The 13,384-nt window shown below is 42.9% G+C and overlaps 2 protein-coding genes across 2 annotated transcripts; one reads left to right on the top strand and one right to left on the bottom strand.

Moving 5' to 3' along the window:
* Positions 1–2,327: 2,327 nt before the first annotated feature.
* On the bottom strand, positions 2,328–3,311 carry LOC142068889 (olfactory receptor 10A6-like). The gene is made up of 2 exons (XM_075119016.1): positions 3,041–3,311; positions 2,328–2,755 (listed from the first exon to the last, which is right to left on the bottom strand). The coding sequence occupies exons 1-2, from the start codon at positions 3,309–3,311 to the stop codon at positions 2,328–2,330; spliced, it is 699 nt and encodes a 232-aa protein (XP_074975117.1).
* A 4,026-nt stretch (positions 3,312–7,337) lies between these two features.
* On the top strand, positions 7,338–13,172 carry LOC142068888 (olfactory receptor 6F1-like). The gene is made up of 4 exons (XM_075119015.1): positions 7,338–7,451; positions 7,611–7,631; positions 9,366–10,262; positions 13,083–13,172. Exons 1-4 carry the CDS (start codon positions 7,338–7,340, stop codon positions 13,170–13,172), a joined length of 1,122 nt encoding a protein of 373 aa, XP_074975116.1.
* The last annotated feature ends 212 nt before the right edge of the window (positions 13,173–13,384 follow it).

Here is a 13,384-nt window from a genome sequence, read left to right as displayed (position 1 = left end):
AACACAAGAACCAGGGGTCACCAAATGAAATTAACAGGCAGCAGGTTTAAAACAAACAAAAGGAAGTCTTTCTTCACACAACACACAGTCAAGCTGTGGAACTCTTTGCCAGAGGATGTTGTGACGTCCAAGACACTAACAGGGCTCAAAAAAGAACTAGGTAAGTTCATGAAGGATAAGTCCATCAATGGCTATTAGCCAGGATGGGCAGGTATGGTGTTCCTAGCCTCTGTTTGCCAGAAGCTAGGAAGAGGGGATGGATCACTTGATGATTGCCTGTTCTGTTCATGCACTCTGAAGCACTGGCATTGGCCACTGTCAGAAAAAAAGATAATGGGCTTGATGGACCTTTGGTCTCACCTAGTATGGCTGTTCTTATGTTCTCTTTGCTCCAAGAACTTGTCAAAGGTCAGATGTATTATTCAGGGTGGGTGTCAGAGACCCAAAAGTGAATATTATTGGTTTAAAATGAATGCTTATTGCTAAAATATTGAACAGCTCAGTCTGACCTGCCTTTCAGATCAAGTTAACATTGGGTTTTTTTATTCCCATTGTAACAAAGACCATTAACAATTATTTTATTTGATTATTATACAGACAGAAAAGGAAGGAGACAGTTAAAATATTTGAAACTTATAAAGTTAATGATCATTTCATTTCAACAATCCCCCTTTTCTCATTTTCTTTACTTTTTAGAGGGTCAGCGTTCTTCAAATGGAAAGTGTCTCACCTGAATTACAAATGGTCTTTTTTAAAATTAAAACTTTTAACAAAAACTTGCTGACTGTCAATTATTTTTGTTATTTCTGTCAAATATTTTATAAGATTTGTATTCACATTTTAGAAACAAGTCTTTTTAAAAAATATATATAGTTTTAATGAAAAACTATCACCAAGTTTGAAAACTTTAATTTCCTGCACAATTGATCCTATTTCAATCATTTTGAAGATTTCATAAATAAAAAAACTTTTATTCTTTATTCACTTACAACTCGATTTTTCTGTAAACAACAAAAACTTGAAAATTTTTATAACTTTTAAAATCTAAATATTGGGGTTTGTGTGTGAAAAAGTTCCAAAAATAAATGAAAATGGTGGCGGAGTAGGGAGTTATACTTTAGTTTTAATGGTCAAATCCCCAACTGGAGTAACCAACAAAGATTAATTAAAGTCATTTGTACATAAAATCATTTATAAAGGAAATCCCTGCAGTGACAGTCTCTGTAGATAATATTTAAAGCTCTTACAAGGGCAATTTTTGATACTAGATAGTATTGTAATAGATGATCTTGGATTGTTTTTTAAGCCCATGCTTTTAAAATTACAGCAGTTTTGTAATGGTGGAGTTGTCAGGGTAGCTGAAACAGATGAAGAGGGATTCATCACTAATATGGATAACAAGAAGATCCAAGTATTATGGTGGAGCTGGTTGTGATGCCATAGTTATGATGGTGGTATGGATTTCATTTTGGCAGAGGAAAGAATAATGGAGATCTGCCATTCCTGTGTTAATTAAAAATAAACAAATGTGTAAAATAAATTTGGAAGAATGCAGGAATGTTTGGTTTGTTGGTTTCATCATTTGAAGTTTAGGGATGTTCCTAATAAAAGTTCTAACAATTGCTGCATCATAAGATTCCAATGGGGCGTTAGGCTCGTAATTTGCTTAGCTGTTTTTAAAAAACCTGCCAGGTGCCTATCTGCATCCTTAGGTGCTTAACTACCTTTGAAAGTCTGGATCACAGTTCTTATTAGTGTTCATGGGGAACAAGTCTCCTAACTCCCTTAGGCTCATTTGAAATCCCAGCCAGCATGCTTCTGGATCAGGATAAGTCACACCTAGTGATGTTGTGGAAGGGCTCAGTGTCTGAATAAATGGTATGGACAACCTTGCTGATGAAGTTCACCACTTCTCCTCCCACCTCATCCCACCTCAGTTCATTCTTCAGACTTAAGCCAGTTGCCAAGTGACCCCAGAAAAGAAATGTCCAGAGACAGGTGGCAACATCACCACATCCAATTTAATTAACAAAAACAACTATCTAATGGTTCCACTTATTTGCAGTTGATGCAACTCACATTTTGGATACTTACTACAGTAACTTCACGACCTTCTCAGAAGTCATGAAAACCTCTAACCAAATCTACTAGGTCAAACACAGTATGTACCAGTTTCCTTGTCCCCAACTTTAATTGATTCCATACACATATTTATCTAACCAGTACAGCTATACTTTTATTATGTTACACCCACTTTGAAAAACTTACAGTAAAGGACTCTGAAAACAGACCAGACAGATTCTGGTCCAGTGACTGAATGTCATACATCATACACTCCATTTCACGTCACCCTCCATAAATGAGCTCATGAAAGCCACAGCGTTCCTGACAGCTTTTCTCAGGGCCTCCATGACTTCTTTGTTTCTCAGGCTGTAGGTGAGGGGGTTGGCCAGGGGAGTCAGGATGGTGTAGAAGACAGAGAACACTTTGTTAAGCTCTAGCAGCATCTTGGTTTTTGGTAAAATATACACAATGATTAGCATGCCATAGAAAGTAGTAACCACAATAAGGTGAGAGGAGCAGGTGGAAAAGGCCTTTTGCCTTCCAGTGCTAGAAGGGATTCTCAGGATGGCAGTTATGATACAAACGTAGGATGTCAGGGTTAATAGAAATGGTGGTAAAGTGAATAGGAAGGAGCCCAAGAAGGTCACAAGTTCCATCTGATGGGTGACACTACAGGAGAGTTTTATCACTGGAGTGAGATCACAAAAGAAATGGTCCATTTCATTGGGGCCACAAAAAGTTAATTGTGACATTAAAAATATTATTATGGTAACAATCAAAAATGCACTTAGCCAAGACCCAGCTGCTAGGTGGAGGCAGAACCTGTCATTCATATGGGTTGAATAATGCAGTGGTTTACATATCGCTAAATACCGATCATAAGACATTGAAGCTAGCAGGTAACATTCTGTACCTACTAGAGAACCAAAGAAATATAATTGTACCAGGCAGCTTCTAACAGAAATGGTTCTGTCCCCTGTCAGGAGACTGGCCAGCATCCTGGGCAGGATGGTGGAGGTGTAGCAGGTCTCCAAGCAGGACAAGTTCCCCAGGAAGAAGTACATGGGGGTGTGAAGGTGCTGATTAGCCACAACTAGCACAATGACAAGGATGTTCCCAGCCAAGGTCACAATGTAGATCACTAGAAACAACAGGAAGAGAAGGATCTGCAATGCAGGTAGATCCCCAAATCCCAGGAGGATGAATTCTGTGATGGCCGTTTGGTTTCTCCACTCTGTGTTTGCCATTGTCATATCTAGGGAACACAAACAAATCCAAAAATTCAACTTGAAGAGAATAAACGTAAACCACATCTTCTTTTAAGTTCCTGAAATGTTCAAAACTCATCATTCCCTGCTAATTACCTTTCCAGCAATTGGATCAAAACCCCAGATCATGGCATTTCTTTGCCTGGTATCTCTCATTTTGGAACAAATCATGCATATTCTGCCATCCAAACTACACCAGTAAAAGATCAAATAATGGCTCAGGCTACCCAACTTAGAGGTGGTTGGGAAATTGTTCTTTTTTTTCCTCTGGAAAAAAAGGATGAAAAAAAAATGTTTTCATCTACAATTTTTGCTGATTGTTTTCAGTGTTTGGGGTTTTGGTTCTTCAAAAGGAAAAAAAAACCAGAAAATTTAGCAGAATATGGAAAATTTCACAAAATATTCCATTTCATTTATAAGGCCATTTTGCTTCAAAAGATGCACCTCAGTGAAAAAATTTTCACTAGCAGTATCATTGAATATCAGGGTTGGAAAGGACCTTAGGAGGTCATTTAGTCCAACCCCTTGCTCAAAGCAGGACCAATCCCCAATTTTTGTCTCAGACTGCTGCCTCAAGGATTGAACTCACAACACTGGGTTTAGCAGGCTAATGCTCAAACCACTGAGTTATCCATCCCCCCTCAGTGTTTAGAGACCTAAGTATTGTCATAACAGTTCAGATTGTTTGATCACCTTCTGTCATGCAGTAAATATAGGAGCAGAAAAATGCTTCCCTTCAGTGAAGAGCCCACTGCTGAGGATGTTCATTATTTGATATTTTGGGGGACTCCCTTATTGCTCTTTAGCGGGTTTTCACTCTTGTAGGTGCTGTGATATGATTGTGATTGGTGTGGGATAGAACAGAATTACCTGAATAGAAGTACCTGAGACTGCTGCGCTGGGCATCACAAAATGGGGAAGAGATGGCCAGCCCTCTGTGGAGATAGAGGTGGTTAGGGACTATTTAGAAAAGCTGGACGTGCACAAGTCCATGGGGCCGGACGAGTTGCATCCGAGAGTGCTGAAGGAATTGGCGGCTGTGATTGCAGAGCCATTGGCCATTATCTTTGAAAACTCGTGGCGAACGGGGGAAGTCCCGGATGACTGGAAAAAGGCTAATGTAGTGCCAATCTTTAAAAAAGGGAAGAAGGAGGATCCAGGGAACTACAGGCCAGTCAGCCTCACCTCAGTCTCTGGAAAAATCATGGAGCAGGTCCTCAAAGAATCAATCCTGAAGCACTTGCATGAGAGGAAAGTGATCAGGAACAGCCAGCATGGATTCACCAAGGGAAGGTCATGCCTGACTAATCTAATTGCCTTTTATGATGAGATTACTGGTTCTGTGGATGAAGGGAAAGCAGTTGATGTATTGTATCTTGACTTTAGCAAAGCTTTTGACACGGTCTCCCACAGTATTCTTGTCAGCAAGTTAAGGAAGTATGGGCTGGACGAATGCACTATAAGGTGGGTAGAAAGCTGGCTAGATTGTCGGGCTCAACGGGTAGTTATCAATGGCTCCATGTCTAGTTGGCAGCCGGTATCAAGTGGAGTACCCCAAGGGTCAGTCCTGGGGCCGGTTTTGTTCAATATCTTCATAAATGATCTGGAGGATGGTGTGGATTGCACTCTCAGCAAATTTGCGGATGATACTAAACTGGGAGGAGTGGTAGATACGCTGGAGGGGAGGGATAGGATACAGAAGGACCTAGACAAATTGGAGGATTGGGCCAAAAGAAATCTGATGAGGTTCAATAAGGATAAGTGCAGGGTCCTGCACTTAGGATGGAAGAATCCAATGCACCGCTACAGACTAGGGACCGAATGGCTAGGCAGCAGTTCTGCGGAAAAGGACCTAGGGGTGACAGTGGACGAGAAGCTGGATATGAGTCAGCAGTGTGCCCTTGTTGCCAAGAAGGCCAATGGCATTTTGGGATGTATAAGTAGGGGCATAGCGAGCAGATCGAGGGACGTGATCGTTCCCCTCTATTCGACATTGGTGAGGCCTCATCTGGAGTACTGTGTCCAGTTTTGGGCCCCACACTACAAGAAGGATGTGGATAAATTGGAGAGAGTCCAGCGAAGGGCAACAAAAATGATCAGGGGTCTCGAACACATGACTTATGAGGAGAGGCTGAGGGAGCTGGGATTGTTTAGCCTGCAGAAGAGAAGAATGAGGGGGGATTTGATAGCTGCTTTCAACTACCTGAAAGGGGGTTCCAAAGAGGATGGCTCTAGACTGTTCTCAATGGTAGCAGATGACAGAACGAGGAGTAATGGTCTCAAGTTGCAGTGGGGGAGGTTTAGATTGGATATTAGGAAAAACTTTTTCACTAAGAGGGTGGTGAAACACTGGAATGCGTTACCTAGGGAGGTGGTAGAATCTCCTTCCTTAGAGGTTTTTAAGGTCAGGCTTGACAAAGCCCTGGCTGGGATGATTTAACTGGGAATTGGTCCTGCTTCGAGCAGGGGGTTGGACTAGATGACCTTCAGGGGTCCCTTCCAACCCTGATATTCTATGATTCTATGATTCTAAGTGACAAGGATAACACCAACATCCGTGTAATGCCATTGTCAGGGATCTAGTCCCGCTCCCCACGAGGGACACGTCTCAGAACGTTGTCAGGGGTTACAAATGCTGAATCACATATGCTCTTAGCTTTCTGGTGCTGGGCCGAGTGTAGGCACTGTCCCTGGCTTTGGGACTCCAGGTGCAGACCTTTTGTCTGACACCCCTCTGGCCAGTGAGGACCCCAGATCCCGTTACCCAGGCTCTGAAACTAGCACCAGCTCCTCAGGTCTCCCAAGCAGCTCTTGTGCATTCCCCACTATGCCTCTAAAGGTATGAGCCCTCTGGTTTGCAGCGAGAGCCAGCAGATGCACAGACAGATTTCGTTCAGGATTCTAAAACCCCATTGCTCTTTACTTAACAGCACGAGAGATACACAGAGTTACACAAAATATTCAACACACCCATCCACATTCCCCTGCCTCAGCTTTCTCCCCACTCTGGAGAGTTCTCTGGGCTTGGGAGACACCCTTTGGGTGTACAGGATCCTCTGCTGGCAGCTCATGACTTCTCTACCCCAGCCAGCCTTCTCTGACTTGGCTAGTCTGCAACTAAACAGGACCCCCCCCACTACAAAAGTTTTTCTCTCCTCTCCTACCCAAAGCTTCGTCTTCCTGTCTTAGCAAGTGTCTTCAATGTATATGTCCCCCTACCAAAACCTGGTTCCTTTGTTCTGCTCCCAGTGTTTTTCCCAAATCCTCCATCACTAGCCCCTCCCCCACCCCCCGCAACAATCTGGAGGAAGTAGCTTCTCCAAGCACAGCCCACTTCCCCAGCATACCAATTGTTGAGTCAGAGTTCAGCCATCAGGGTTAACTGCCCTCCATTGCCTGGTAGGTACATCCTTCAGCCCGTGTCAGCAAGTGGTGGAGTCCACATCCACATAGAGGCATTCCTGGATACATCCATGTTATAGCAACTTCATAGCATCAAACAGAATTCATAAATTGCACAGATAAATTCCCCAAGTCATCACAGCCATAAATCACGACAGTATCACAGTGAATGCAAATTTGGCCATATAAATATCTGTTTGTTTTGGAAATCCAGCTACATTTCACTTTCAGATGAGAAACTATTTCAAGCTGATACTGTATTACACACAGAAGCATTTTCTTTTATTGGTGGGTGCCGCAGGAATTAATTTGGGGAAGTTCCAAAGGCCTGTGTTTTGTAGGAGGTCAGACTAGATGTTCACCATGGCCCCTTCTGGCCTTGGAATCTATGAATGGTTGTATTTTTATTTCCTGATCTATTTCTACCATTTCAAATAGGAAGAGGGGGACAAGATTGCTTTACCTTTAAGACTGATCTGCATGATCTTGAATCTCTGATATAACCTCTTCAGTCAGCATTTTGGAGAGCTGGATGCAGGTTGCACTCTCGACCATCAGTCACCATCTTTTTCACTTGTCTTTATTCTCTCAGCAATGGTCCCGATGGCCTGCTTGGTTTCCCGTGCCTTGTATGTAGTACTAAAAAGCTTGTGTTTCTTTTGCTTCATTATTTATCCTTCATGTGAGAAGAAGGCATCTCCCTTGGCACTTCGGATGGTAGGTGCTTGAAATAAGCCAAAGGGGAAAAGCTAATCATATCTATACTCTCTAGACAGTATTAGCAGAGGTAGGAATGGAGTCAACTTCTAAACTCAAAAGGGAAAATTAAGGAGTGAGAAGAACTTCTAACTCAAAGGATGTCTTTGTTTTTATTAGGTAGATGAGATGACAGCTCAGGTAACTTTGAGGCAATAACTCACCAGACCATGAAGATATGTTTAGTGGTGTGATCAGACATATTTTCTGACCATGCGTTGATTTCTGGGTAAATCTTTCCAGTCTTTCTTTGGAGATTTGCTTTCTTCTCTCCTTTATGCTTCCTTGGGCCAGGATGCACACTTGGCCGTCGCTTGGTATCGTGACCTTTTACTCTGACTGACTCCTCATAGAATTGATGTTATATTTTTCATTGTTAATTTCTTCCTCCAAAGATAGCAGACCTTTCCCTCCATCACATCATTGGATGTACAACCTCTCTACATCTTCCTTGATATTCATAATTGTATGCAGAACCATGGTTTTATATTGTTATTGTTATTATTGTTAATAATAGTAATAATAATAATAATAACAATAATAATGTAATTATTATTGAGTGCATTAGTGCAGGGGACTGGGCTAGATGATCTCTCAAGGTCCCTTCAAGTCCTATGATTCTATTTTCTGTGACCTAATTTACTTACCTTTAACACTTGGGATTGGCCATACTGCCAAAATCAAATATAAAGCAGCAGCAGATCCTACCCAAAGACAAACACACAAAGACACAGTCACATACACACAGAAAGAAACACAACCAAACACACACACACACACACGGATTGCCAACCCCAGTCATTCAAAAATCATGAGTCAGGCCCCCAAAATCTCATAAGGTTGGTTGAAAATCATAAGATACACAAAAACCAAACAGAACTTTTGGGGGTCAGGGGTGCTTTTTATTTGCATTCTTGTTTCTGAACCTTTCAGTTCATAGAATCATAGAAGATTAGGGTTGGAAGAGACCTCAGGAGGTCCTCTAGTCCAATCCCCTGTTCAAAGCAGGACAAACCCCAGCTAAATCATCCCAGCCAGGGCTTTGTCAAGCCAGGCCTTAAAGACCTCTAAGGATGGAGATTCCACCTCTCCACCTTTCTGTTGATGAAGTGACAGACTTTATATGAGCTTGTCTAGAAGGAGAGAGCTGGGCTGTACAAGACGCACGTTTCTGGGGGGAAGTCAGGGACCGGGAATTTGCTGGCGTTCTGCAGTGTAATTCAAGAGTGGCTGGTTATAGCACTCGTACAATATAGCTGGGAGTGATTTACATGCTGGAGATTGTGTGTGAACAGATTAGATGTGGTGGCTTTCACAGTGAAGCAGTGTAAAAGGCACCCCAGATTGGAGAATGGAGGGGACACAGTTGTTCAACAGTCCAGATTGTACCCTGGGGAATGTCAAGGTAGTAAATATGTATACTGAATTTAGAATTTGGGATTGTAAAAATTGTCTAAGGCAGTTGGGTGCTCATATTCCACTGTGAGGAGATAGGACACCAAAGAAGATGAAAAAATTCTGATGGCACCAGCCAGGTGTGTGGATAAACAGAGAACCTGCTTGAACTCTCATAAGAGGAGATGGGTTACCAGAATTAAAATGAATTTGTATAGTGGGAATTTCAGACATTCAGACTGCTGGGAGCAAAATACATGGTTGGTTAAAATGTCAAGATACCGGAAAGTTCACCTTTCTGATCTGGGGTCTTGATCCACCTGTTGGGAAAGTAAATAGCCCAGCAGTTGAGTAAAGAACCCAGATCCCAGAAGAGAGGTGAGGATTTTGGTATTTCTGGGTTTAAATAAAAGATACTTGGCCAAAATGTAAAAGTATGTCCTTAAATTTAAATGGCTGAGTTTATTTTCTTTCCCTTAGATGCAATCAGTGGCAAACACTGAGTGGGGCAATCAATCGATAATCACAGAATTCATCTTCCTGGGATTTGAGAATATTCAGGATCTGAAGGTTCTTCTCTTCCTGGTATTTCTAGTGATCTACATTGTGACCATGACCGGGAACATGCTCATCATTGCTCTAGTTATGGCTGATCAGCACCTTCACACCCCCATGTACTTCTTCCTGGGGAACTTGGCCTGCTTGGAGAACTGCTACACCTCCACCATCCTGCCCAGGCTGCTGGCCAGTCTCCTGACGGGGGACAGAACCATCTCTTTCATGGGCTGTGTTACACAAATGTATTTTTTTGGTTCTTTGGCAGCTGCAGAATGTTACCTCCTCGCAGCAATGTCTTATGATCAGTATCTGGCAATATGTAAACCACTGCATTATGCAACCTTTATGACAGCCAGGTTCTTCCTTCAGCTCACAGCTGGGTCTTGGATAAGTGCATTTCTGGCTATTAGCATAATAGTATCGTTCATGTCACAGTTAACTTTCTGTGGCCCCAATGAAATTGACCATTTCTTTTGTGAGCTCACCCCAGTGATAAAACTCTCCTGCTGTGACACAATCGTGGTGGAATTTGTAGCATTCCTATTTGCCTCCATTTTCACTCTGCCCTCATTTCTATTAACCATTATCTCCTATGTTCTTATTATAGCCACCATCCTGAGACTCTCTTCCATCTCTGGAAAGCAAAAGGCATTTTCCACCTGCTCCTCTCACCTCGTAGCTGTTACAATTTTCTACCGGACACTAATGATTGTCTATGTGTTACCAAAAAACAACACACTCAGAGATTTAAACAAATTGTTTTCTGTCTTCTACACTGTCTTAACTCCTATGGTCAATCCCCTTATATATAGCCTGAGGGTATGTCTACACTGTGAAATTAGGTCGAATTTATAGAAGTTGTTTTATTAGAAATCGTTTTTATATAGTCGATTGTGTGTGTCCCCACACAAAATGCTCTAACTGCATTAAGTGCATTAACTCGGTGGAGTACTTCCACAGTACCGAAGCTAGCGTCGATTTCCAGAGCATTGCACTGTGGGTAGCTATTCCACAGTTCCTGCAGTCTCTGCCACCCATTGGAATTCTGAGTTGAGATCCCAATGCCTAATGGGGCAAAAACATTGTCACGGGTGGTTCTGGGTACATGTCATCAAGCCCTCTCTCCCTCCCTCTGTGAAAGCAACGGCAGACAATTGTTTCATGCCTTTTTTCCTGAGTTACCTGTGCAGACGCCATACCAAGGCAAGCATGGAGCCTACTCAGCTCGTACGTCTCCTGGGTGCTGGCAGACATGGTACTGCATTGCTACACAGCAGCAACCTATTGCCTTGTGGCAGCAGATGGTACAATAGGCCTGATAACCATCGTCATCATGTCTGAGGTGCTCCTGGTCAGTCAGGAGCGCCTGGGCAGACATGGGCGCAAGGACTAAAATAGGAGTGACTCGACCAGGTCATTCTCTTTAGTCCTCCCAGCAGTCCTGTTGTACCGTCTTATGGCGAGCAGGCAGGAGATGAAGATGGCTAGCAGTCCTACTGCACCGTCTGCTGCCAGCCAAAGATGTAAAAGATAGATGGAGTGGATCAAAACAAGAAATAGACCAGATTTGTTTTGTATTCATTTGCTCCCCCTCCCTCTCTCCGTGAAATCTATGGCTGACAATCATTTCAGTGAGGTCTGTCAGGGGCACCTTGAAAAGTTTAACAGAGATTCAGTCCTGTGTGAAATATCAGGGGGAGGGATAGCTCAGTGCATTGAGCATTGGGTTGCGCACTGTCCTGATAAACCCAGGGTTTTGAGTTCAATCCTTGAGAGGGCCATTCTCTGTGACAGTTGTTTTTGTTTCTCCTTGATGTAAAGCCACCCCCTTTGTTGATTTTAATTCCCTGTAAGCCAACCCTGTAATCCATGTTGTCAGTCACCGTGCCCTCCTCAGAGCAAAGGCAGACAATCGTCCCGCACCTTTTTTCTGTGCAGACACCGTACTACGGCAAGCATGGAGCCCGCTCAGATCACTTTGGCAATTAGGAGCACATTAAACACCACGTGCATTATCCAGCAGTATATGCAGCACCAGAAACTGGCAAAGGGAAACCGGGCAAGTGGGCGACGTCAGCGCGGAGACGAGAGTGACGAGGACATGGACACAGACTTCTCTCAAAGCACAGGCCCTGGCAATGTGGGCATCATGGTGCTAATGGGGCAGGTTCATGTGGTGGAACGCCGATTCTGAGCCCAGGAAACAAGCACAGACTAGTGGAACAGCATCGTGTTGCAGGTCTGGAACGATTCCCAGTGGCTGCGAAACTTTCGCATGTGTAAGGGCACTTTCATGCAACTTTGTGATTTGCTTTCCCCTGCCCTGAGGGGCAAGAATACCAAGAGCAGCCCTCACAGGTGAGAAGCGAGTGGCAATAGCCCTGTCAAGGTTCCTTCCCCACTCTGAACTCTAGGGTACAGATGTGGGGACCTGCATGAAAACCTCCTAAGCTTACTTTTACCAGCTTAGGTTAAAACTTCCCCAAGGTACAAATTAATTTTACCCTTTGCCCTTGGATTTCCACTGCCACCACCAAACTTTATCTTGGTTTACTAGGAAACGTAGTTTGGACACGTCTTTCCCCCCAAAATCCTCCCAACCCTTGCACCCACTTCCTGGGGAAGGTTTGGCAAAAATCCTCACCAATTTGCATAGGTGACCACAGACCCAAACCCTTGGATCTTAGAACAATGAAAAAGCATTCAGTTTTCTTACAAGAAGACTTTTAATAGAAGTAAAGGAATCACCTCTGTAAAATCAGGATGGCAGATACCTTACAGGGTAATTAGATTCAAAACATAGAGAATCCCTCCAGGCAAAACCTTAAGTTACAAAAAAGACACACAGACAAGAATAAAGAAAAGGAGTACTTGTGGCACCTTAGAGACTAACCAATTTATTTGAGCATAAGCTTTCGTGAGCTACAGCTGCATCTGATGAAGTGAGCTGTAGCTCACGAAAGCTTATGCTCAAATAAATTGGTTAGTCTCTAAGGTGCCACAAGTATTCCTTTTCTTTTTGCGAATACAGACTAATACAGCTGTTACTCTGAAACAGAGAAGAATAGTCATTCTATTCAGCACAACACTTTTCTCAGCCATTTAAAGAAATCATAATCTAACACATACCTAGCTAGATTACTTACTAAAAGTTCTAAGACTCCATTCCTGTTCTGTCCCCGGCAAAAGCAGCATACAGACAGACACAGACCCTTTGTTTTTCTCCTTCCTCCCAGCTTTTGAAAGTATCTTGTCTCCTCATTGGTCATTTTGGTCAGGTGCCAGCGAGGTTACCTTTAGCTTCTTAACCCTTGACAGGTGAGAGGACTTTTCCTCTGGCCAGGACGGATTTTAAAGGGGTTTACCCTTTCCTTTATATTTATGACAACCTTACAGGGTAATTAGATTCAAAACATAGAGAATCCCTCTAGGCAAAACCTTAAGTTACAAAAAAGACACACAGACAGGAATATTCATTCTATTCAGCACAGCTATTTTCTCAGCCATTTAAAGAAATCATAATCTAACACATACCTAGCTAGATTACTTAGTAAATTCTATGACTCCATTCCTGTTCTGTCCCCAGCAAAAGCATCATACAGACAGACACAGACCCTTTGTTTTTCTCCTTCCTCCCAGATGTTGAAAGTATCTTGTCTCCGCGCTGACGTCGCCCACTTGCCCAGTTTCCCTTTGCCAGTTTCTAGTGCTGCATATACTGCTGGATAATGCACGTGGTGTTTAATGTGCTCCTAATTGCCAAAGTGATCTGAGCGGGCTCCATGCTTGCCATAGTACGGTGTCTGCACAGAAAAAAGACAAGAAAAAATCATGGAGCAGGTCCTCAAAGAATCAATCCTGAAGCACTTGTATGAGAGGAAAGTGATCAGGAACAGCCAGCATGGATTCACCAAGGGAAAGTCATGCCTGACTAATCTAAT

This window comes from Caretta caretta, chromosome 13, assembly GCF_965140235.1.
Source record: "Caretta caretta isolate rCarCar2 chromosome 13, rCarCar1.hap1, whole genome shotgun sequence".
Taxonomy (NCBI): Eukaryota; Metazoa; Chordata; order Testudines; family Cheloniidae; genus Caretta; species Caretta caretta.
Note: the sequence above shows the minus strand (reverse complement) of the source record. Positions and strands in the feature narration are given on the sequence as shown.

Excerpts from the sequence above, each read along its gene's own strand:
- LOC142068889 (XM_075119016.1), bottom strand. The coding sequence starts at position 3,311 with ATGGCAAACACAGAGTGGAGAAACCAAACGGCCATCACAGAATTCATC. Across the intron at positions 2,756-3,040 it reads GCTGGCCAGTCTCCTGACAG|CAGTGATAAAACTCTCCTGT; the intron begins GGGACAGAACCA and ends GTGATCTCACTC.
- LOC142068888 (XM_075119015.1), top strand. The coding sequence starts at position 7,338 with ATGGCCTGCTTGGTTTCCCGTGCCTTGTATGTAGTACTAAAAAGCTTG. Across the intron at positions 7,632-9,365 it reads TAGATGAGATGACAGCTCAG|ATGCAATCAGTGGCAAACAC; the intron begins GTAACTTTGAGG and ends TCTTTCCCTTAG. Across the intron at positions 10,263-13,082 it reads CCCTTATATATAGCCTGAGG|ATGTTGAAAGTATCTTGTCT; the intron begins GTATGTCTACAC and ends CCTTCCTCCCAG.